This window comes from Triturus cristatus, chromosome 3_1 (genome assembly GCF_964204655.1).
Source record: "Triturus cristatus chromosome 3_1, aTriCri1.1, whole genome shotgun sequence".
NCBI lineage: Eukaryota > Metazoa > Chordata > Amphibia > Caudata > Salamandridae > Triturus > Triturus cristatus.
This window is the reverse complement of record NC_140583.1, coordinates 849635831-849661434: the sequence shown is the minus strand read 5'-3', so window position 1 is coordinate 849661434 and position 25604 is coordinate 849635831. Positions and strand designations below refer to the sequence as shown.

Here is a 25604-nt window from a genome sequence, read left to right as displayed (position 1 = left end):
CAGTTCGGGCTGGATTGTATCAAGACTGGTATGCATATGGCTGGGTCCAAACTGCAATGGTGAGCAAAAAAGACAATGGATTTAACCCAGACCTGTAAGTAGATGTGAATGTTTGATCTGTTCAGCATTTCGTCCATCATCTGTTCCTTTTGAACTTTTAGAAAGCTAGCATTTTCTTTTCCTAATCATTTGGAGCCTGCATCCCGTGTCACAGGACTAGGTATAGCGGACAGTCTCAGTGTATTGCTCACAGACAGTGAGGCAAAGGGGGAATAGGTGTTGGGAGGATGGCCCATCTATCACTTGATTGGGGGGGAGAGACGCTATCTCCTACCACACTTCACATCAGAAAGGCTGTACCTGAGCATACACTCACAAAGGGTTTCACACTAGTCTTTTGTGCCCCCTGACAAGCTAGGGCTAGGCAGGGTGGCAGGAAATTCCAGATTCCTCTCTAGGGGGAGGAGTCTAGAAACCTTTCCCACTTCAAACTTGGGACCAAGTATAAACATTGGACGCTCAGACCCAACTCTTCAGTACACCTCTGCACCTGTGGAAGACTCGAAAATACTTCTGTGCAGGTCTGCTACAAGAAGGATTGCTACTTTGCTACCCAAGTGAGAAGGACTAAACCTGGTTCTTCAACCCAGGACTAGAGTGATTTGTGTTTCACACTGGCAAGAATGGTGGCTGCTGCGTTGAGTTGGATTTCACCCACCTGAATTAGTAACCCAATTTCCTACAGATAGCATAACCTTTCTCATTACTAGCATGTCTAAGATCTTGGATAGCCAACCTGCAGATCGTGGGTATGGAGTCTTTGCCTTAGTGTGTTGCAATCAGTGCTTAATTTGAGCCAGTGGTTTCCGGTGCTCAGCACCAGCACTTAAGAATCCACACTGGCACTTTTAATGAGCACCAGTTAAGGACACATTCATTTTTAGTAGGCACACTGAGATTTAGAGATTTTCCCAGAATCACAGAATGTTGAGTCGACGCCGAGACTCGAACCTGGTTCCCCAGCTACGAAGTCGCCAGCTCTGGCCATTACACTACATCCTCTCCCCACTTTCATGGTTAGAAGCTGGTTCAGTTTTAGGCGGCGCTAACTGGAGAAATGAGCTGGTACAAGCTGCCTCTTGACTAAAGCCCCACCACTTATTTGTTTTACAAATTAACCACTAGTTGCAATAGTATGTTTTGCTGTGAGAAGGGCTATAACTAAAAGTTTTCTTCTTGTGAAATGTAAAGTAGATACTGACGTAATAGGAATTCCCAGCTATACAACTTCTGGGATCCTAGTCAGTGTTATAATCTAAATCTCACCTATTATGTTTAACACTTTCTCCCAGATTATCCATGGATTTGGGCATCATCAGTTCGGATATATAAAAGTGCCCTCTTCCTGGCGCTTTCTCCAGCAAAATCAGATTTTCATTATCTCACACACATCTTTTGCCACTGTTTTTCCTTTTAATTGTTAGTCAAAAAGGGATTCCCTGCCTATGACCCATCCAGGTCCTCATCGGAGAAGTCCATGCCAGGTCTCGCTCAATGTTTTGGAGGTGATGTTCACCCTTCGCCACTCCCTGTAGTCAATAATTTATAAATGCCTGAGATCACGTCTGCTGTGGTCCCAATGTACTAACCATCTGAGTAAGGGTCCCAGCCGTTATCTTGGGCAGGGTTACCCATTGTTGCAAGTAGGCAGGACAGGCACCACTGTTTCTCTGAAGGTTAACTTCATCCATTAGTTGAGTCAAAGCTTCAAAGACTCCCCTGAATGAACTAGTGTAATACAGCTCCTCTCACTCCACATTGTGAACCATTTGTCTTTAGGGTGCTTTGCAAAGTCAGTGTTTGACCACATATTTTGTCCCACACCCCAATGTGGCTCATATGATAGGAGCGTTGTATATCATCTTGGGGCTCTGCCAACTAGCCAGCCAGAGGACCATCCGCAATGGCTATTTTTGATTGTTTGGTCGATGAAGCACCAGTGTTTCGCTGGAGGTACATTCCGATATGACCAGAAAAGTACCTTTTTGAAAATTGGCTCAAATTTGGGATGGCCCATTCATAGGTTAAAGGTCATCTGGCACTCCACATTAATTGTTTGTTACCATCTGTTGGCTTTTGGGGATCAGAATGGGGACTGCTAAAGAAATGAAATAAATATGATTGGATAGTGTGGTCATTTTGATATCTGTTACCTAGAGAGTGCCCCCTTATGGCAGGTTTAAAGCTTTGAACATTGGGATGTAATTCAGCTAGACCATTTCAGAAGTGGACGAAGTGAGTTGTATCTATAGGCACTTGCTGGAACTAGATGCCCAGTGCACAAGGAAACAGAAGCTCATTTCCTCTTATTGATCTCTGTATATAGCCAAGTTCAAAGCCTTTGGCATTTGGAAATAAAGCCTCTTTCTATTTAGTCAATTTGTCCATTATGGAGGGCAGAGAGTGTAATAGGTAACGGAGCAATACTATGTTCTCTGCATACATCCTTTTTTTAAAGATGTCTTTGCCAAACCTGGCCTAATTTATTCTCTCTGTCTTTCGTGTGTGATTGAGTAATAGCTACATCATATTGGGAAAAAGTCTTCACAAAACAGGTATTACAACGCAATACCTTTACAATACAATACCATTTATAGAGCGCACAGCTACCTCCGAGGAGGCGTCCCAGCACGAGAAGGAAAGATCACCCAGAAAAGAAGCGAATCGAAAGGAAGAGTTTTTAAGGACATTATAAAAACAGTTTGACAGGCTGCTTCTCAAATTAAGAGGAAGTGCATTCCACAGCTTAGTTGCCAAGAAGGTAAAGGATTTGCCTCCTCTTCTGGCCCTGTGAATACAGGGGATTTGAAAAAGTTTGAGATTGTTGAATCTCAAGGATCCCTCCTGTGTATATGGTTTGAAATGGCTCCTAAGATAAAGAGGGCCCCTGTGGTTGTAGGGCCAAAAGGCCAGGATCAAAGCTTAAAACAGGAGTCTCTTGTTGACAAAAAGCCAGTGGAGGGCACGCAAATGGCCTGACGCCGAGATTCGAAGCGGGATCTTCAAAATCAGTTGGGCAGCAGTGCTCTGAATGGTTTGAAGGCGCTGAAGCAAAAGGGCTAAGAGGCCCAAGTACATACTGTTAGAATAGTTCAACCTAGAGGTTATTAAAGCGTGGATGATCATCTTGCGATGTTCTACTGGGATGAAATGCAGCATCCTTCTCAGAGACCTCAGGGTGAAAAACAGGTGGAGAGTAAAGCCTCAAACTGGGGCTCGAGGGTCAGGTCTGAGTCAAATTACACACCAAGGTTTCTAACCACCGGAGCAGAACTGGGGTTAACTCCCAACTCCGATGGCCACCAAAGACTGATGAAGGGGTGGATTTAATACATAAAAAGAGAACTCAGTCTTGTCAGAGTATTAGGTGGTAAGGGTGTTTGTAGGGTTAGGGGTGGGTAGGGGTATTAGGTGGTAAGGGTATTTTTTAGTATTTAGGAGTGGCTAGGGGTATAGGGTTGGAAGGGTGTCATTAGGGTTGGGTAGGGCTATTGAGTGGTAAGGGTATTTTTAAAGTTTAGGTGTTGGATGGGGTGTTGGGTGATAAGGGTGTTTTTGGGGGTTTAGGGGTGGGTAGTGGTAGAGGAGTATTTGGTGATAAGGGTGTTTTTAGAGTTGGAGGTGGGTAGGAGTATAGAGTGGTAAGGGTGTTTTTAGGGTTTGGGATGGGTAGGGCTATTGGGTGGTAAGGGTGTTTTTAGGGTTTGGGGTGAGTATGGGTTTGGGGTATTGGGTGGTAAGGGTGTTTTAGGGATTACGGTTGTTAAGGGTGTATTTAGGTTTTAGGTACGGGTATGGGATTATAAAGGTAATTAAAAAATGTGTTCCCTGAATTAAAAAAGTTTAATATATATATATTCACTGAAAAAACCATAGGGTTCACACATGTTATAGTTAGCTGGACATTTCACTCGTAAAAAAACATTGAAATTCCCCCGTTATAGTTAGTTCAGCTAACTATAACTCGCGCGACCGCAATCCACTGCTGATGAAGTCATATATTACATCACTCATGACATGGCCAGTGACATCACTCATGACATCTCAAATTACATCACTGATGACATCATCCAGTGAATGTGTTTTTCTGAAAAATAAATATTTTTTATATATGTATATCTAAAGGTTAATGGAAGAATAAATGGGTAAATAAGTGTCTTAATGGATGGTTTTTTTTGTAAAATTAATTGTATAACTTACTTATTAACAGTATCTTAGTGAATACAGTGATGTAATATGTGACGTCATCAGCAGTGGATTGCGGTCGCGCGAGTTATAGTTAGCTGAACTAACTATAACAGGGGAATTTCAATGGTTTTTTATGAGTGAAATGTCCAGCTAACTATAACATGTGTGAAACCTATGGTTTTTTCAGTGAATTTGCAAGGTTTTTTAAATGCTAATTCCTAACTATAACGTGTGTGCAACCTATGTTTTTTTTTTGTGAATTTGTAAGGTTTTTTTAAATGCTAATTTATGTATGTAATAATATATTTTTTATATATTTATTTTACAATAAACTACCTATGTATATAGTTATAGATTGCCTGTAATATGGAATGGCTCAGCTCTTTTTTTTTTTTTTTAGTTTGGATAAAGTTGAACAGCATAGTTAATATCTTCTATAAACAGTTTTAAATGTATTTTTTTTAAGGGTTCTTCACGGTGCGCGCACCCCGCGATTTTTTTGAAAAAAAATAAAATGTTTTTTTCACCCTTCGGGGTCCTTCAGGGACCCCCTGACAAAGGCTAGGGGGTCAGGAACTCTCTACCCTGACCCCTTTTCACGTTCTCGACCTTTCTTTTTCACTGTCACACACAAAATGGCGTCCGACACTTCCTGATTTCGACCGATTGGAATGTTGACTGACATCTAACCACCAATCAGAATTACGCTCGCGGACATTTGGTGCGCGCAACGTGCGCGCACGGTGCACGCATATAGATATTTAGGTACTTTTAACTGCAATTTTCTCAGGAACTACTGAACAGATTGACACCATATATGCAAAAGGCACATGCCTGACCTCAGGACTACCTCTTTGCCTAATTTCAAGTAATTCTGTTCAGCCGTTCGGGCTGTACCTTTGACTAAAGGTCCTATGGGAAAATGCATGGGGAAAACGCGTTTTGGGACCCCCCGTTTTTTCTCAGCCCCTGCTTGGCGAATCACCCCGAGACTTTCAGGGTAGGAGCTGAGCGGAGCGCCCCATTAGTTTTGAAAATTTCACGAAGATAAGTCAACCCGCGCCAAAGTTATTCAAAATCGAATTTTCAGATTTCCTATGGGAACTCTGTCCTAACTATAACTATCTACTGGCGACCGCCAGTAGATAACATACACATGTATTTTTTTTTTTTTATATATATATATATCTCCAAAAGCCAGTGACGCTAGGAATGCCACATCCTTGCGGGTCGGGCCTGGCTGGCTGCGTCAAAACCAAATATACTCCAAAGGAAGAAAACGCACCACTTCAGAGCTGCGTAATCAGGCCCACCAGATGTGCTTCGATAAAAGATGCTTTTCTTCCAGGCAAGGTCAAATGTTTAAAACATAACGCGTTTCGGTTCCAGCGAACCTTAATCATATGCAGCTAAAAGGCAGTTTCAGTTCAACCCTGTGTTTTAAATCAATGTCAGACAGTGAAGAGGGACCAGGTGTTGTGCTTATTGCAACATTTAAAGTGGCAGTGGTGAAATTTCCGAATTTCTTTCCTAAATATTGCATTTTGACAGTGATTATTTTGATTTCTCTATTCAGGATAATCCTTCGAAGTATAGTGCTTCCAATGTTCTCTTGTACAGCGTGTGGAATAATATTACAGATGAAAGGCAAGTAACAATAACTTTGGCTATAAATGGCAGCTTTCGCTGAAATGCGCAATATTAAGCAATTTGAGACTATTTACAAGGTAAAAAACAAAACACGAAAAGAAAGGCCGGGTTTTAAGACAAGGAAGCACAAACAGTGCATTATGGGCAATGTAGTCCTGAGAAATGGATAGTAACTTGCATAATATTGACGGAGTCTGGAATGGAAAATTGAAAGTACTATACTTCGAAGGATTATCCTGAAAAGAGAAAAATGAAAATAATCACTGTCAAAATGCTATATTTAGTATAGAAATTTGGAAATTTCACCACTGCCACTTCAAATGTTGCAATAAGCACGACGCCTGGTCCCTCTTCGCTGTCTGAACTTGATTTATAAAAACAGGGTTGAACTGAACTGCTTTTTAGCTGCATATGATTAAGATTTACTGGAACCGAAATGCGTTATGCTTTAAACATTTTACCTTGCCTGGAATAAAAGCATCTTTTATTGAAGCACGTCTGGTGGGCCTGACTACGCAGCACTGAAGTGGTGCGTGTTCTTCCTTTGGAATATATATATTTTTTTTTTTTACAAGGATTTCTCTTACATATATATACTTACCTTGCGTTGTAAAGGCATGCGTGGTAAAGGTATCTGCGTGCTAAAGGCTTGCATTGTAAAGGCATTGCGTGGTAATAGCTGATTGGTAAAGGCATGCATTGTAAATATTGTTAAGTCAAGTTATACAAGCCATCATTGGGACAAAACAGAGGTGACATGATTCAGTCTTATTGGTCCTCTGTCAAATGTCAACACCTACTTGCCATTTTTCCTAACCCTAGCAGCTGGCGTCAGGTAGCTTGCATCACCCACGGCTAGTATTGGAGATTCAGACCTAACCACTCAAATATCACTCCAGAAATTGCCAGCTAATGCTTCAAAGCCCTTATTATGCCTAATGCGACCTAGATAAAGTTTTTTGTGTTTGTGTGTGTGAGACCTTATTTATGACCTGGAATGCCTTGATAATATCTTCTCCCTATGTGCACACGATAAAGCCTCTGTGGTCATTGTCAGCTTGTCGAGGCGGGTGGTAACATGCCTGTAAAGATTTTAATGTCCAATCTAAAAAGCAAGATATGTCTGTGGGTGCTACAGAGTGTCAGGTCCTTCCCTCGCTTCGGGATTATTGAAGTGGTAGTTTCTTGCATGGTGCTGGTGCCCTGCCCTTTGCTACCAACTAGTTGAGAAGTCACCGAAGATTGGGGCCAAAACTCCTCTTAGTTGCTTAGAGAAGAGTGCAGGAAACTGTCAGGACCCGAGGCCTTGGCTACTTTTAGCTTGGAGATATCTGCGACTAGCTCTGCAGTTGCTCTGGGTTCTACCCGAGACTCTTCTCGGGCGGTATTTAAGTCTTTGCAGGCCCAGAGTCTAAATAGACGTGTATTTTCTATTACATGTAAGCTGACATATTTTAAATTATTAACTTGAGATTCTCTCTTCCAAACTATAATACTGCCATTTCTATTAAAAATACTTTAAACAGGTGTGTGCAAAGTCAGCGCTTTTGGAGTGGTATACAATTCAATATGCCAGCTAGGCAGCTCAATTACACCGACTTTACTATCCTGCAACATCTGTGCACCATACTTACTCTGTTACACACTGCAGCGTTGCGCTTTCTTTGCGATGGATGCAGAAAGTAAACCCTCCAAAGCATTATAAAAGGGAACATACTCATGCAGTTGTTTGCCCCTAGTGGTAACAGAAACTGTATTCTAACCTTTAATTTAAGAAACATTCTGTGTGCTGCTCAGACGAGAGAGAGAGAGAGCGAGACAGACAGAGAATGAATGAATGATTGTCTATATGTATACAAGTAATGTTTGCGGTGAGGTGAGATACACTCTATTTCTCCAACTGCCCATAGTTCCGAGTGCTTTAGTCCTTCCTCCTGGCAAATAAGGACTAAACCACTCTTCCTACATAGTTCATAAACCCTCCCCTTGGGGAGGCACAATAAAGCAGTGTATTTAGGAGTTGGAGTTCTGCCCCGTAGCTACAATAGGGTCAGCATTTAAGCACATGCAACACGATTTTGAATGATATTGAAGACTGAAAACAGGGCTCATGTAACCACATCAGATGGCCTCAGATGAGTGTTCTTGGAGGAAGACTGTGTCCTGCATGAGGAGGCTGTAGCCCTAGGCTGTTGATTCAGAGCCCTGTGGAGAAAAGTATTGCCTTCTAAACAGAGGGGCGACAGGAGAGAGATCGCAGTATTCCGCAGGGCCCGAAGACCGCTGTCCTTAGTTAGAATTGCCTGCTGTAAAGAGACTATAACCTGCCAGAGCTAACCCCAGCTTGTAAGGAAAAAGGTTTAGCTAAAATGTCCTGTGCTTGATGAAATTCATCTCTGCAAGGATAGGAGTGGGCACTGCTGTTGATTTACCTGCAATATTATGTGGGTAACACCAGGTAGATCCTTTAGCCCCAAAACAAAGTGTGCCCTTTTTGGAGGAAAGGAGTAGTGTCGGGGTGTGCTCACTCCTCCTCTAGCATGTTATACTATGTCAGTCAGAAAATCTTTATTCGGCTGCAACCAGCCATAAAAGAATGCATCACAAACAGAACACATTTCTTAATAGAACACAATAAAAATGTATAAAATACGAATATCAAATTAGAGTTCCATAGATAAAGGAGCATCTACAAACATAAAACATATCGGCAACATTTTTCATGTCCGAATTTCATCATTAATCGCTGTGGGAAAAAAAAAATACGTAAAAAGTCATTTTCCAACAATATTTTGAAGCTCCGGAAGAAATATATGTTTTATTCCAATACAACAACAAAGTGCAAACATCCAGGCCCAACACCAGATGGCGATCTATGCACAGTGTGTGAATCTGCAGCTCTACATGCCAAGAACAGATGCATACTGGTAAGTAGCATTTTCCTTATAAACCATTAGGCAAATACCTTTGTCTTTTAAAAGCTGGAGATAATGCAAAGCAGCCCGACATTTTCTTATATTTTAGGTATTTTAAAAGTGGTTTTAAAAAAGCACGTCTTTGTTTAATATAAAATTTTCTTTCAGTTTTGCTCTTGATGTTTTGGCAATATTTCCAGGGTTGTCGAAACAATCCAACAGTCCCAGGGTCTCCAATTGAGTTTTAACATAAGAGATCCATGGAATTTTACTCGCCCACTCCAATTTTAAACAATCTGTAATAATAGCACGATTCAAAGCTGTTTCTTCCTTTACCCAGATATTACGCCACAATAACAAAGGAGCTAAATGTATACGAAAGGACAGGGGAATCACACAACGTTCGCTGTGACGAATAGTGACTGCAGTATGTCTTGGAACGCTCAGCTAACGATTCAAAAACGTATTCTCAGCTCTCTGGAGGCATTCAACATTACAAAAGCCCCAGCCTCCGGCACCATACAGGGTAACAGCGCACGTGTGGTTGCTTCATACATTTCTGTCATTACCTTGATGGTTCGAGAGCCTAGCTTTTTTGTAAACCTGAAAATTGTCTCCAGGTTTTGATTAAAACCCCTGGTCCTTGCCTCTACTAAGTGGGACCAAATATATTTTGAATCAAAAAGAATTCCTAAATAAGAAAAGGTGGGCACATAAAGCAACTTCTCTTTGTTTATAAAACACATCTTTAAAATTGCGGGGGATTTACCCATCATAATATGGGATTTCGCTACATTTGTCTTCAGGCCAAGGTCATCCATAAAATTATTAAAACTAGTTAAAAGCCTTTGCAACCCCACCCCAATTCTGGACATTAAAACACAATCGTCTGCATATAATAACACCGGTAACAACCTGCAGCCTATCTGAGGAGCGTCCGCAATCCCCTTTTTAATGTGTCTCTCTAGGTCGTTAATATACAGACAAAATAAAAATGGGGCAAGAACACGTTATACGTGTAAAACTGGGAGTGTTAGGAGGCGGACAGTCCTTGCAGCTGATGATGAAGTGCAGCCCTAATCATTAAACATACACAGTGGTTGGTATCTCACAATAATATGATTATTTATTATGCCATGCCTGCTTACTTAAAGAGTGTATTACAATGATCCCAGTTAATATAAAGAACTCAGCAGATAATATGAACAATTAGGGCAAAAGTCAGGAAAGCCCTGGACATATTTCATCACCCTTCCCTAAAATATTAGTCTTCACTACTCAGTGCGTCTATAATGGTTTCGCCCATCCAGCCCAAGTGGCGGTATTAAGTCACTACACTTTATTATGCCAAGTCATGTATTATCTCCCTGCATATCTTACGTTGACATCAGATCAACAGTCTTTTTTCAGCCCTTCAGCTTCTCCCCTCAACAACCAGACTGTGTATAATGTTAAATGTGGTCACGTTTACATGCAATCAGGTCTTAGATATAACATTCGTTATCATTATATGAAATCTTGCCACACCTGACACTGTGGTAGTAATAAAGTGCAGTTTGCGCAGGCAGACGACAGCAAGGAGAAGAAAGGATCGAAAAAGCTTGGATTGAGTTTATGGTCGATCTGTATTTTATCTGGTTGTAAGTGCTGCACTGCCAAATGTTGGCCTGTCAGCGGATTTATTTTGTATGTATTCTGCTAGTGTCCAGTCATGCTTCAGGCGTTGAGGGTTTACTTTCAAACTCCTGTATTAATTTACAGTCAGGCTGTAAGGCTGTGTGCCAGTGGTCATGCAATGTGATAAATCCACTTACAGTCTTGACCTGTACAAAGCTGTCTAGAGGTTACTGTGATGCGCTGTGAGATTTTTGTTGTCTAGCGCATGTTTATTAATAAACTGCGCTGGATGGAATTGGTGCATGATTCATGCCTTGGGCGTGCCCCTAATTCGCTTTGAGATTTGTTTGTTGACCATAGCAGTAGTATAAGAATAGGCCAGATTTTGAACGTGAAATTGAAGGGCGCTTGCCTTCGTGTCATCCTAGGTTTTGTTAATGTTTGTGTGGAAAGTTAGGTCTGAGGTCTGATGCAACTCTGGGCAGATGAAGGATTAGTATCTGAAGTCATCATCTCTTTATTCGATCCATTTAAAATACAGAAAATAAAAGTACAAAACACATTAAAAGTAATCACTGTGTCAAAATTCATAGGCAAGCCTTGCGCCGAGACACTTTATGCGATACAGTACTGAGATTCTTAATGACAAAGACGGTAAAAAATGGGATAAAAGCAAAACAGAATCCGGCAACCCTTAACTAAAGCCAGTCTATGTTATTCAGCTTGTTTTCTTCTTAATCACCCTACGAAATGTTAAAGCCTCAAAATATTCTCTTCTTTAGACAAGCCCATAAAAAGAAAGCTATCGAAAAACATATAAAAGGGTCACAAAGTTTCTTCAGAACGTACAGTGCGGGTCGGCATTGCCTAAAGTTAAATCGTTTTATAATTTGGAGAATGAATTTTCCCTCGCTCTTCCCTATAAAAACCACAGAATAAATGTGTCTGAAGTCCTTGCTCAGTGTGTAGTGCCCTGCTTATGTCCTTCAGGCTTCTCCCCTCTTACAATATACATGGAATCTGTCTTGTGTCTACAGTGGGACTTGCATTGCCATTCTTTACCTCCAATACTTTGAGCTATGATCACTGAAGCAGTCACACAAAATATTTCACTTGATAAAAAAGTATTTTATTTTATTTTACACACTTGCTGTTAATTTATTTTCTCTGAAGAAAAACATGTTGGTGATAGATTTGTACTGAACATCAGGTTGAGGACGTAATGTGGTTGGAGGCAGTCTTATGAAACGTTTTCTAAAAATCCTGCCTTCACCACATTGATTATTGTAATTATAGAGGTGGAAGTAGTGATCGAACAGACTGCTAACATGCTCATTCGAAATTCTTTTTTTCCCCAACGGTTTCAAAATGCTGCCCTACAGAAAAAAGAAACGGAGGTTTTACAGCACATAAAGGCCTTGGAGAAAGAAAAACTGGAAAAAATGGACACGATCATACAGAATTCGTCTTTTGATGGCTCGGAGTTCGCCGATCTTTTTCCCAGCAGCGTGGAAGAGGAAATCAAAGCTTACAAGTAATATTACAAAACTAGCAACTGAGGTTTTTCGAGAATGCAGGTATTCAGTGTCTTGCAATATTTCCCACATCTGCTTCTCAGTAATCAGAAAAGCACAGTGTGTGATACCGCTCAAATATCTATGTAAAGGGAAAAAAAGCTTGTGTTATTAAGAAAGCATGATCGTTTGTATTTGAGCAACACTAAATTGTGCATGAGAAATCTGCAATGTATTTTGTGGATTAAGTATATATGTGCATGTTGGTTGCCACATACCTGTTTGACGAAGACGTGCTCACAAATTCATATGCTGCATATCTTAAACATCTGATTGAATGTACGATGTCCTATATAACAGATAACTCACAAGCAGTAACCACGGGCCCACGGCTGCACCTAAAAAGCACAACTTTGTTATGAAAATGTCTTATTTGTTACCCAAGACAGATGTACCCGTTCATATAAGCACACTGTTCACAACAATGTTTAAGGTAAAGTTGTACCATGTATCTATAAAACGTCTCCTTTCATACAGCAGAGATTTGAAATAATGGCACAGACATGTTGTCCTAGCTTGGAGAATCTTTTTAAACTGACTGAACGAATAACATCGTTCAAAATGATGGTGGGGATTAGGACAAAATGCACAATGGCGTATATTCTTTAATTCAGCAAAGAATGTCATAATTGTGTAGCGATGTTTTGTGTAGGACACCTGTTCTTGACATTCTTATGTGTGAGTTTACTGTGGTAGATAAGCTCTGGCGTTCTTGTTTTTAAATACGAACTTTTAACCATAGTATTTTCTAATTACTTTGGATGCCTGCTGTTTCCTCACTGGATATTAACAGACATCTAATTTTTTTAAAGACAAACATTTAATTTTCGTGTTTTAACAGCAGTTTTTCAAATCAGCAAGAAACCAAAGTTGGCTAACGTGCAGTAATCAGAAATATATTGTATACAATTAACTTAAAATATATGTTAAAACTACATTGTTAAAGCATGAGATCTGATGCATGCAACAGTGTGCGTTCAAATAGGTTAGCAGCTACCTAGAAAGAAGAAGGACAAAGTGAAGCACAATGCAAATCCAGATTTGTTTGGTATGAAAAAGAACAAACCAATCGTATTTGGTCGAATAGGAGAATTGGCCCTGGTGTAAACAGTTCAAGATGTTACGATGTAGTGTGTGCCTGAAAGCAACACACATTTTATCGGACTTTTTGCCACTTCGCAACTTGCCTGGCTAAGTTTTCACATAAATATATTTGAATTCTGTTGCAAATCAAAATTAAAACACTACAGCTGAAGTGGAAAGCAGTTCCTAGTCGCCACGGCTTTCAAGTTGCCCTTTAATTGCACGATTGCCAGTTTTAGTTCGGACATATGTATCTGAATGGTGTTTTGCAAGCAGTTTCAATAATGAGTGTATCAGAATAAAACGTGCCAAATGCTTTGCACGGCAAAGTTCAATAAAAATGTATAAACTTTAGCACTGAAGATGGTGTTTATGGTACCACTAAAAGACGAGCTGTGTTACAGGTTTCTAGCTCACATTTGCCTTTAAAAACAGCCTTGGAAGATACTTTAATTCTATTTATTGTTTTTTTTATTCATCCAAATTTACTGGTTTATTTTTCTTCAAAGTATATTTTGTTGTGAATAATTCATACTGTACATAATGAATGTATTTTACATCCAGCACAATGCTTAATAAAGCCCATATGTAGCATGATCAACTTACTAAGAATAAATAAACTTTCCTTTGTAAACTAAACTCAAACGAGTTTGTGCCATGTTCTGATCTTTTTGATACCTGCCTTGATGGCTCTAGCAGTAAACGATCCACATACCTCGTTTAAAGTTGTTTTGTTCTTTAACTTCTTATGTTTGCGAAGTAGTTATGGAGTTTTACCCACCGTAACATTTTGTTTCTCTATGTAGGCTTCATCATTAAATCATTACCGCAGAATTGGCTGTGGAAAAACCAATTTCACAGCCATTTGAATAGTAGCCTTCCAGCAGCCACCAATCAAATGGCGACTTGAGCATATAATATGGGCATGTGGTGACTGGAACAATCTAAGACGTCGGGGACGTACTTTGGGTGTCATAAACGGGCAAAGTGAGTGCAGCCCTGCTGGGAGGCCTGCTCACCCTCTTATGAAATTTGGGCCTCTGGTAGAGAAAAGCCCTAGGCTTGGGTAGACTCTGGTGTGAACAGGTCCACTGGATGAAGCACTATAAGAATGAAAGGAGGGGGGGGGCGGCCACAGGAAGAGAAAGAACCATGGTGAGTGGAAAAAAGGGGGGGGAGGGGGGCGGGTTGACGTTTGCAGCAAACCAAAGTGTGTAGGAGGCAGTGCAGGTGGCTAGACATAATAACAGAAGGAGAGAACATATCAAAAAATATATTTGAAGGTAGGTAAAAGGAAACTGAAAGATGTATAGATTCACTTTTTCTCATGTAGATTACGGCAGCTGAGAGCTTGGGCAGGTTTGAAGAAATTCCATAAGTTTGAAGATTCCAAACTGTTATGGCGGGCCCTAGTAATGAATAATGCGCATCAACTAAAACAAGTCATAGTTCACTTAAAGTAGGAAGGTGAAAGTTGTCTGAATATAGGGTTGGGGTTTGACTAGCATTGTTAGAATGAATATCAAAACTGGAGCCATTACATTCCAAACTAGAAAGATGATGCATAGAGAATGTAATGCGGATTAATAGAAAAGCAATAAAAGGCAGACCTGCAGAAGGGGGTTCTAAAATATTAAGAAATCTATGATATAGAACACTTCTGGTGTGACTAGGTGAACTCCTACTGTAATTTACTTACAAGGTCTGGAACAGAAGAAGGCCCTGCTTAAGCAATACAATCCAAGGAGCAGGGTATTCCCAGGTAGTTATTGATCAAAATGGAGTCCGACGACCTGCAACTTTGCCATTGGCCCTACTCCACTCAGGTCAATAACGGTCTGGGAGTGCCCTAAACCTTGAATAATATGGTTGTTGTAAACCAAACCCTTAAAATATGGGGTGAGATTCAGAAAATATTTGTTAGATGGTGTGTTTTTCAGAGCACTATTTAGGTGGACGGATACAAGAAGCATACCTGCTAGATATAGGACTTACATTTTTGTCTCATTGAAAAGCATAGCAATGAATGCCTGGTTTTGAGGATCACAAAAAGGAGCATATAGAAATGGTCATAACGCATTTCATTCACAATATAAATGCGTTTTTGTGGTCCCATACTAAGGATAAGAACTCCGGTAAGTTCTGGGGTAATTTCACCTTGTGATAAATTTTCATTCTTGCGAATTGCTAAAACATCTTTGAGAGCAAACTGTGTTCTCTCATGAGTTTCTCCTGGAGATTATAGTTGATGGCTCAGAAGCTAAAATGAGAAAACACTGTGTATACATTCACAAATCTCAGCCATGTGAAGAAAAAGTCTGACATGCTGCGTAAAATGGCCTTGCAACAACACCAATAGTTGGTTCCCTGGGTTTCTACTGCAGTTTCATCCCAGAGGTCTAATGAACAACTACAGCACTAACATTCTATATTCAGGGCACACGTGAGCCACTCCTAACCTAAAAACCTTGTAGCTGGAATAGGTGTAGAAATAAAATAATTTCCTACAGAAGAACATGTAGGAAATGACCAAAATGAGGGGTTTAGACATTACTCTATAAAGCAAAAATGAGTACAGAAAAAAGTCTGGTGTGCTGAGTAATACTTGTAATTTTGACAGCGGCTATCTGCCACTTTATTCCCCAGTGGTATGCTGCTGTTTAACTATACAGTCTAGTGAGCAAATAGAATGCTAACATTCCATATTCAACACAAAACTGAGGCACTCCTGAACACCATTCTGCTGAAATATTAGTGGTTGAATTGAAACACTTTCGCATTCGCACACTGAAGTAAATGAAAATGGAAGTGTTAATGTAGATGTGAAACCAAATGGTTCAAGATCTGAGTCAAAATTACAGACTTTAGTCAATAATGGCATAACATATTTCTAAAAGGTCAAACTAGTTAATGCAACAGATTGCTTAAGCTATGCATGCCCAGTCACATGTTTCCTCAAACTAGTCATCCTCTCTGTCACCAAATGCCCCATTCATTTTAAAACAAGTATAGACAGCTTTTTAAATATTCCATTTGTCAAATCTTCCAGGTGCAGAAATCTATTTGTAACCATGTCGCATATTTAAAATGAAAAGATCTGTGCTCCTATGCTTATAGAGGCTCAGACGAATACATTTGTAATAAAGCAGAATTGAATGGGGATAACAAAGGCTGGCCAAAATGGGGAATAATAGGATCAGGTAAAAAAACAATGTAGAGCATAGGGATCTCGCCTCATCAAAGACAGATAGTAAGCCTCTTAATGTAATCGAGCCTGTTCATGTGATCCTGCGGGCATTCACTGAGGTGTTTTATCAGCGCAGTCAACTTTTCGTGCGCAGTTGCTTATATATGAGATATCTGAACACCGCGGAACTAGCCACTAGGGCAGTGGATTATTTCTCAGATAATAAGAATACAGTGAGGTTTATTATAAATGGACCATCAAACTATGGCAACAGAAGAGTTAGTAAATGACCCTCCAATTTCTCATATCCAATGGAATTCTAGTATTGCTGTTTTTGAAGTGCCAGTCTATTATTTTTTTGGTCCATCGGTCTCACAGGTTATTTGCTTTCCCTTCATACCGCTGTCACATAGCTATTTCAAAATGACAATGTCTAAGCATTGGTAAATGAGGGCAGTTTCCATATTTTCTGCATCCTCTTTAGGCAGTCAATTTCCTCTACAAACCACCAAAATTATTAGTGTTTTCTTCATCTTCCCTACTGATTTTTACAGCTAATATTTCCCATTCGTTGCGAACGGTCAGCAAACCAGTTGCGTACCTTATTTTTTTTCCAAGGACTTACAATTTATATTTACAACTTGGTTGTCATGCTGGTGCACCGACAATAGGTTAATCTGAAATGGGGTAAGGATGGACTAACTTCATTGTTGCATGGGTTAACGTCTAGTCCAAAAGTTATCTTTCGTGCTAGATGTCACAATTGATATAGTGAAAACTGCAAACTGAGTGATTTTCAGGTATTAAAGTAGACCAGAAAATCAGTGGCAGGTTAACAGATGACTATGAGTGAGGGAAACACAAATAAAAGTGGTTTGATATTGTTTTACCATAAATTATTTAATTTTATTTATGCTTTTGAATGTATATATCTCTGTCAGGTACATTCACGACATGTATTCATGTGATTTATGCACATGCCACTTTGATAAACATCCTAATCAGATAAGCGTCACAGTTGCCATTATGTATTTGTATTCAATAAATCATAACATCTACTTAAAGCAGAACTCTTAAGAAGGTGTCTGTGGTGACCATTTCATATGCTTTGTGCCTCATCACCTTTAGAATATTACAACAGTTCTTAACCATTTCACTTCTGCTGAGTCCCCCCAATCCGCACTAAAAGCTGGGGACCCCTACATAACAAATGTCTACTACGTGTACCTTAAAACAAAGCATAACAGAAATAACTACACATCAAACAAATACGGAAATATTTTATTTAATTAGTAAACAAAAAAATGCAAACATGCACATTTTAATAAGGTTGGAGCTTTCAACATTGTTTCATTTCTAAAAGACGAAGAAATATGCGAAATTCTAGCATATCACAGTGTCTTAATGCATGCTCTCTTTTAGTCAGATATACCGATGTGGCTTAATTGAGGCCACCAGTCATCTATACGAGATCCGTTTGCTGTACTTACAATGCACTCACTAATTGAGATAAGGATAGCAACTTTATTTTTTAGCTTCCAATTTAAAATTCCTTCACATTAAATTTTGCTTTTTTATGTATTTTATAAATCTGTTAATATTTTATTTTCTAATTTTTCTCCATTGAGGCCATCATCCAGATTATAATTGCCCTTGTCATATCTCGAATTGACCATTCAAATTCCCTCTATCTAGATCTTCCCAAGGGTCTGAGTCAAAGGCTTCAGCTTGTTCAAAACCAAGCAGCTAGATTGGTTTGACACCAGCCCAGATTTTGTCATACTGGACCCTTACAGGTAAATTTAAACTGGCTTCTAGTTGTCCAGAGAGCCCTCGTCAAAACCAGGTGTATTATTTTCAAATCTCTGTATGGCAAGCGTCCTTCTTTCAAGATTTCTGAACTATATCTCCAAGCACAACCTGAGGCTGGCGCTCCAAAATGTATTAGAGGTTGAGACTGAGGAGAGGGTATGGGGGTTAGGATCCAGGTTCTCCGTGCTTGCCCCCGGCTTCTGGAATTACATGCCTCCTAATATCGGAGCCTCGACTTCATATAAGAGTTCTAGATCTCTGCTGAAAACCTCGCTTTTCAGACAGGCATATGGCTAAGTCCTTGGGGCACTCCCATTGTTGTGCCTCTAGCACCATGAAACTTTTTTGCTGTACACACGCTTTACAAATTTGCTGTAACTTAACATAAGCTGTCAGACACCCATAGTAGGTTTCGAAGACCCCCAGATGTCCTCGGACCACAAGTTAAGAGCCACTGGAGTAGTAGATTTAATAGAGAATAAAAATACAGAGTCTTGTATAACTGTAATATTTTATTACGTTTCCATTTAATCTTTTACTGTCACTGAATTGTACAGCTTGAATTCACCACTCACAGGTGATGAACAATTATTTTGCTCACCATCTTGTTCCTCACACAGCACTCTATTCGCAATGAAGTCTTGGCAAACACAGACTTAAAAAAAAAAAAAACACTTTCATGCACATAATATTTCTTAGCCTTTTATAATCTACAAAGGTTAATAAGGAATGGCGTGACTGGCAGGTTAAAGGCAAATGTTTTTGGTGTTCTATTTACAAATACAGTAGATATTTGTCACTTTTCTTAAGTGTCCAGTTGCTGCACTTGTTACACATCTCTGAAGTACTGTTGATCTAAAGAGTTAACAGTATCCATCCAGCTCACACGAAATTTAAAACACATAAATAACCATAAATTAATGTACACTTTGCAGGTTCTGGAGCAATTCATTTCAATCGTTGTGCGCATTGTTCTGTAGGCTTCCAAAGACATGTCTAAAGAAACACTATCATTCAACAATTTATTCAACAAAACAGACCCTGCTTCGACAGACATGCAGAACAAAACACACGCACACATACCCACACACACTCATTTATTTAAATACAGGAAAGCTGCCCTACAGGGATAGAGTGTAGTCAAAAGTACCTAGCAAACGATTGCATTTATATCAGTCACATTGGAAAACTGCATTTTGATTTTATCTCATCACATTATAAAAGTGTTAACTGAATACCTTGGGAAAGTCGCACACGTTTTGAATTTTTTTTTTAACATCTGAACAAATTGTGTCCTGAATTCTCAAAACACTCTAACCACCCAACTGTAGTCAAGCAATAGAGCAGCACTATTTCGTATTATTTCACTGAACTTAGCAGGAGTAAAAACACCTTATCAAGATACCAACTCTTACAAAGTTTAATATCTTATCAGACTCTTCCTATGGTAGAGGCTCCCTGTGCATTGGTGACTCCTTTAGTGAAAATCTGATGAGAATTGATGTTTTTTTAAACTTGTAATTAACTTTAAAAAAAAATATCGCAATTGATAAGGTCTATCAAATTTGATGAGTTCTTTTATCTACCATTATCATGCCTTATGTTACTCACCTCACATCATCATTATAGCACGTTAGGTATTCGCAATCATTTTATAGAGTGCAGTTGTACATGACCAATCCAGTGGGCTAAAGCTAGAGAGCTGGTTTTAAATACTTACAAACCATAACTAAGTATCCTGAGTCTGTAGATTAGACAGGAATTTGGGGAGAGATACATCCTAGTACTGCAAGGTATCGCAAGTCCAATGCAACACTAATGTCCGATTTACCAAGCAAGGCCACTTTGCGTGACCCTCTGGTGCTCTGTAAATCTGGAGTAACGCAAAGCTGCTCAAGTCACTGCCTTGAGTTACTCTACTCTAGGGTGGTGTTCCATGGATGGAGTGTGGGTGTTCCCACGCATCCATCCATCCATTCATGGATTTTTGTACATTTCAAGATTTAACAAGAGTGATAGACCTGGGAATGCGTAAAAATGCTATGCCTTCCCAGGGAAGGCGTAAAAAATAGAAATAGGTTTATTTTTTCTTGTTTTTCTCTATGTGTTCTGCATTTTGCAGCACAAGTAGAAAAAGGATTTCTTTTGTGCAGGAAGGTGTTCCTTCCAGCACAAAAACAATCATGCCTACAACACAGGCACCCTTTCAACGGTACAGGGGTGCCTGCATTGGCGCAAGGTAGCAAATTATATGCCAGCGCAAGGAGCGGAGAGGAATGTGCCATATAATGTTAAATATGGCACATTCCTGCCCTTTCACGCAGCGCGGCAAGGTGTCTTGCTGCGCCGTTACATGAAAGATTTATACATCTAGGCCCTGGTGCTACTGCGGGGAGATTTGATGAACTAGGTTGATTTTATTATGTATGTTTCTTCCAGGTAGATGCTTGCAGTAGATATTCCTTTAAGGTTAACATATTTACTAAGGCAGGCTTTAACCACAGAAAAAAGAAAATCCCTTCTTATCCTCCTCCACGTACTTGAAGGGACTGCTATAACGCAACATAGCAGTAGGACTTTTGGACACAAGAACATTATGGACAGAATTAGCGACATGTTTCCGATGCCGCAATGCATTTCACTATGAAATTTAATGGATGTTTATCGATGTATTGAATTGAATGTAAATTTATAGAGCGCGAATTGCTGCCCAGGGGCGTCCAAGCGCTAGAAAATAACAGAGGAGACCTCGTAGAGTGGTTAGCAGAGAATTAGTGGGGAGAGTTAAATAGGATAGTCTTTAACTGCTTGCGGAATGAAGAGAGGTTGGGGTTGGCTCTAAGATGTAGGGGAAGAGTGTTCCAGGTCTTGGAGGCATTGTAGGAGAACGTCCTGCCGCCAGTCCTAGTCTTTTTTATTCTTGGGGCCATAGCCATAAAAGTCTGGCTTGAGCAAAGGTTTCTGTTGGGTTGGTAATGGGTGACTAAGTCACGAGTAATCACAGGACCTGTGTCCCAGAAGGCCTGATGGGCAATGCACATGGCCTTGAAAAGGATTCTCTGGCGCACTGGCAGCCAATGAAGGCTGACCAGACCGGCTCTCACTGATTGCCTGCGAGGAAGCTCAAGCAGTGAGCGAGCCGCACAGTTCTGCACTGTCTGGAGTCGGTGTAATCTGGAGCGCCAAGGTAGAGCACGTTGTTAAAGTCTAAGCGAGACTGTATTAGACCCTGGATAGCTACCTGCTTTGCTTCCATGGGTAGAAGGGGGAGGATTTTCTTTAACGTCCTGAGGAGGCCGAAACAGGTGGCTGAAAGTTTTGTGGCCTGAGTGTTGAATGAGAGGGTACTGTCCAGCCACACCCCAAGGCTCTTGATGTTGTCCTTGGGTGCTGGAGGGGTGCCTAGACAGGGGGGCCAAAAGGAGTTGAAGAAGCTGGGGTTGGAGGGGCCCAGGAGCATCAGCTCCGTTTTGTCCCCATTTAGTTTGAGGGATGATGAGGACATCCAGTTCTTTACTTCCTCTAGGCACTCTCTAAGTCCGCCTGACATTGGCGTGTTGGCCTCCTGCGCCAATGAGACCACCAGCTGGGTGTCGTCCGCGTAAGAAATAATCTTGACCCCAAATGGACGGACGACCTCAGCCAATGGCCTCATATAGATGTTGAAAAGTGTGGGGCTTAAAGAGGATCCCTGAGGGACTCCACACCTTAGTGGTCTACTATTGGATACAGACTCACCATCGAATACTCGAAAGGATCTGTCCTCCAGGAAGGATTTGAACCAGAGCCAGGCTTGGTCCTTGATTCCGACACTAGACAAGCGGTACAGCAGGGTGTCGTGGCTGACCGTGTCGATTACCGCGCTGAGGTCAAGGAGGATCACTGCCACTGATCCTCCTTGATCCAGGATTTTTCTGGATTCCTCAGTGACCATAAGGAGGGCGGACTCGGTTCCGTGTTTGGGTCTGAAGCCCGTTTGGGTAGGGTCTAACAGTTGGTGGTCTCCTAAGAAGTTCACCAGTTGGAGATTAATGTATCTTTCCAGGATTTTACTCTCCCATGGGAGCAGGGAGATGGGCCGGTAGTTGCTGAAATCTAAGGGGTCCAGATTGGGTTTCTTTAACAATGCTCGGACCATGGCCCGTTTCCAGACAGGAGGGACAGTGCCGGAGGTGATGGATACGTTCAGGACATCCCTAATGGTTGGCAGCGTGATCTGGGATGCTGACATTATGATGTCTGGCGGGGCTGGATCGTCAGGGGAACCGGATTTTACTTTCCGAGCCACGGACTCAAGGGTTGCAAGATCCAGAAGGGGGAAGTGGTCCAGAGTAGGTGAAGGCTGAAGGGGGGGGTTGCCATGATAGTATTGGTCTGGACTGAAGGGGTGGTAAGTATGGGGGGGAAGGATGAGTAGATTTTGCTAACTTTTTGGTGGAAAAACTCAGCTACGTTATTGCAATGAGTAGTGGATTTTGTTTCGTACAGGCTAGGTGGGGGTTTGGTAAGTTTTTTCACAATTTGAAAAATTTCTTTTGGTTTTGATTTTGCTAGGATAATTCTGTTCGAGAAGTATATATAGCCTGAGCAGCTTTGACTTCTGCTTTGTAATCATTGACTGACTCTCGGTAGCGACTTTTATTTCCTGGAGAATAGTCTAAACGCCATCGTCTGTCGGTTTTCCGGCAGTGGCGTTTCTTTTCCCTGAGAGCCTCCGTGTACCAGGGGGCAGTTTTGTGGGAGCGTTTCAGCGTGGTTTTACTTTTAGGGAGGATGTCTTCAAGAGTTTGTGTGATCCAGTCTTCGTAAGCCTGGTTGGCTAGACCAGGGTCCTCATTATAGAGGGGTTGGTTGCTGGCGAGCTTGATGGACCATTCGTCGACTGAAAGGCGAGACCAGGCTCTGGTGAGTCTTGTAGTGGGTCCAGTTGGTGGGGGCTTAAGTGTGGTCCAGGTGAAGGGGACCCGTCCATGGGAGCGGAATTGGTAGTCCGGCTACCAGGTCAACACAGTTGCTGAACACTGGGTCCAACAGGTGGCCCTTAACGTGAGTTGGGGTTTTGACAAGTTGGGTTAATTGTAGAGCAGCTAAGTCATCCACGAGCGTAGTGACTGTATGGTCCAGTGCAGAATCAAAATGAAGGTTGAGATCACCTAACCGAGTGAAATTAGAAGTGGTACTAATGCATTCCGCCACAATCGAAGGGAGAAGATTGTGGAATTGCTTAGGGGGGCCTGGGGGACGATGGATAAGTGTTCCTGAGAAGCAGTTATTGGGGGAAAGTTCAAGACTGAAGGCAAGGCTCTCACAATCAGGAATGGTTTCAGAAGTAACTCGGCAATGAAACTGTTCTTTATAAATGATTGCTAGACCTCCTCCTCTCCCCTCAGGTCGGTCCTGCCGAGTGATTTGGAAGCCTGGAGGGAGGGCGGTTACTAGGGCAGGGTCGGAGTCCCGTGGCTGGGCGTGGGTGATGGCGGCAGAAGTTAGTCAGTGATTCTCCCTCTTCAGCGCTAATTCCGCTGTTGTGGGGGTGCCTGCACCACTGAAATCGGGTGCCTGCAAGCTAGGTGAGTGTTTTAAAATCAATTCTAGACAAGTTAAAAAAAGGTGAAAAACGAGCGCTAAAGACTACTCCCGGCTGAGCCTCAGGAGGTTCCAGTATTATGTGCAACGCTTGTATTCAGCACGCTATTTGTAGTTGTTGCGATGGGCGTGGCCTCAAAGTGGGTGTGTCCCGTGTATGCCTGTTATTGCATTAAGAGTTTGGTATCTTATCCCTGGGCCCTATGGATTAGATGCATATGCTGTGAGCCTTTTCATGAGGGTCGCTCAGCAGGTGCAGGAAATGTTATAATGGCTCTGGCAACTGTCCATACAGAGAGAGTGCAATAATTATATTGCCACATTCTTGCATACGCTGGCACAAGATTTAACTCTAGACCAACAGTAAAATTCCATACATCCATTCACAGTGCATTTATTCTAATCTGTCTCTTGTCGCACGTTTTGGCAATTTGAAAAACATCATGCGGCCATACAATAACATCTGGGTTTCATAATAAATCATCATAGATGGTGCAAGTAGTTCCATTGCATTATTTTAGACTTGTGTAAGGATACTTAACAGAAAACACAGTAAGAAGAAAAAGCTATGCTGCATTTAGAATACGAGTCATGTCTTGACTCTTTGTGAATGCAATGCTTTTCCTCGTCACAGAACAACAATACATGACTCTGGCTCAAAATAATTCTGCTCTGGTGCATGCTGGGCTCTTCGTAGTAAAGCGATAGTACAAGGTCTCATCCCGAAATTCATATTCGCCTGTGATATGCTGGATAACACCTCCTTTCAGCAATCGCTCGCCATATTTGGTAGCCTCACCACGATCAGGAGCAAGGCCCACTTGAACAAGCCACTTCACCAGGTCGCAGCCACAGAAGATGCCTGCCGAGGTTCTTGCGCCACACCTGTATGTCAAGGTAAGGATTCACCCACATGTTCTGTAAACCAGGTATCGCCACTATAACATATGGAAAAGCAAGCAAAAACAGGTGCAGGAAGGGAAAGACAGCAGGAGGGTTAGAAAGTATGTTAGAGAAGAGAGTATAATCCTTGGGATCACAGGCATGTAACATCAGAATATCTTTTGATCAAATATCTACACAAAATCACTTAGATGTTTAAAAAAAAGTAACTTGTGTATTCTTGATTTTGTGGGAGCTGGATTTCCTCTCCACCTTCAAGAAACTCCATATATGACCATTTGTGTGCCTACCTACTACTTTTTTTTGTTACTGATTGATAACAATGTTGATAATATGTTTAGTTATTTTTGTAGAACTAATGTTGTCAAGTACACCGCTAACTCAAGTTCCCTGAAGAACCCAAATTTCCTTCCTAGTCTTCTTTCGACAATTTGGTACTCCAATACGGAAGAATTCCATATGTCTTACATTTGTAGATTACTAAAATAAAATCTGGCTAAAACTGTTACATACTCAACCAAAGGAATATCTGAGCCCCACATACGTGCTTTGATTCTGGCCACATCTAGAGGGTGACTAGGTTTCCTCACTTGTTTGTGCTTTCCAGGGTTCGAAAACGCAGTTCGGGATTTATGGCCTGATGTTCTATTTTTCACATCATTGCAAGAAAAACATCTCAATGATTTAATACAAAGAATAATTTCCTTTCTTCATGAGTAGTTGAAAAATGGTTGGATCTAATCTGCCACAAAGCAGGCTATGAAAGATCTGTGATTATTTCCCCTGATTTACAAGTGTTCGAGTGTGGAACCGGGCAGAAGTAATGTACAAATCAACAGCATCAGCCCATTCCCATGCTGATTTAGAGTTTTGAGACATGGTCCTCATGGTACTGCAGTGATGACACCTACTAGGTCAGCATTTGTGGCTTCTTCAGAGGCAGAACAGCAGTCAATATCTAACCTGTTTACTTGCACCATACATAAACTGTGCATATTACTGGGGAGGCTGTGCAGTTACTTGCTAGTA

The 25604-nt window shown here is 41.1% G+C and overlaps 2 protein-coding genes across 6 annotated transcripts in view; one reads left to right on the top strand and one right to left on the bottom strand.

The window, feature by feature from the left end:
• Positions 1–13726, top strand: part of SCRN3 (secernin 3) — a 146554-nt gene extending 132828 nt beyond the window's left edge. For all 3 annotated transcript variants that reach the window (XM_085645262.1, XM_085645263.1, XM_085645264.1), the window contains exon 8: positions 11813–13726. In XM_085645262.1, the coding sequence (XP_085501388.1) occupies positions 11813–11968 (156 nt within the window). In that variant the 3' untranslated portion in view covers positions 11969–13726. The remainder of the gene's footprint in view (positions 1–11812) is intronic.
• The window catches only part of GPR155 (G protein-coupled receptor 155), a 444365-nt gene continuing 430298 nt past the window's right edge, over positions 11538–25604 (bottom strand). Inside the window, exons 16-17 of one of the 3 annotated variants that reach the window (XR_014978918.1) lie at positions 12223–12342; positions 11538–12086 (exon numbers count right to left, since the gene is read on the bottom strand). Coding sequence is in view for 2 of the 3 variants with exons in the window: in XM_085645260.1 (XP_085501386.1) it covers positions 24329–24557 (229 nt within the window). In the remaining variant the exon portion in view is untranslated. Of the gene's footprint in view, positions 12087–12222; positions 12343–18580; positions 24611–25604 lie in introns of those variants that run through there. The other 2 variants (XM_085645260.1, XM_085645261.1) reach the window with 2 other exon arrangements.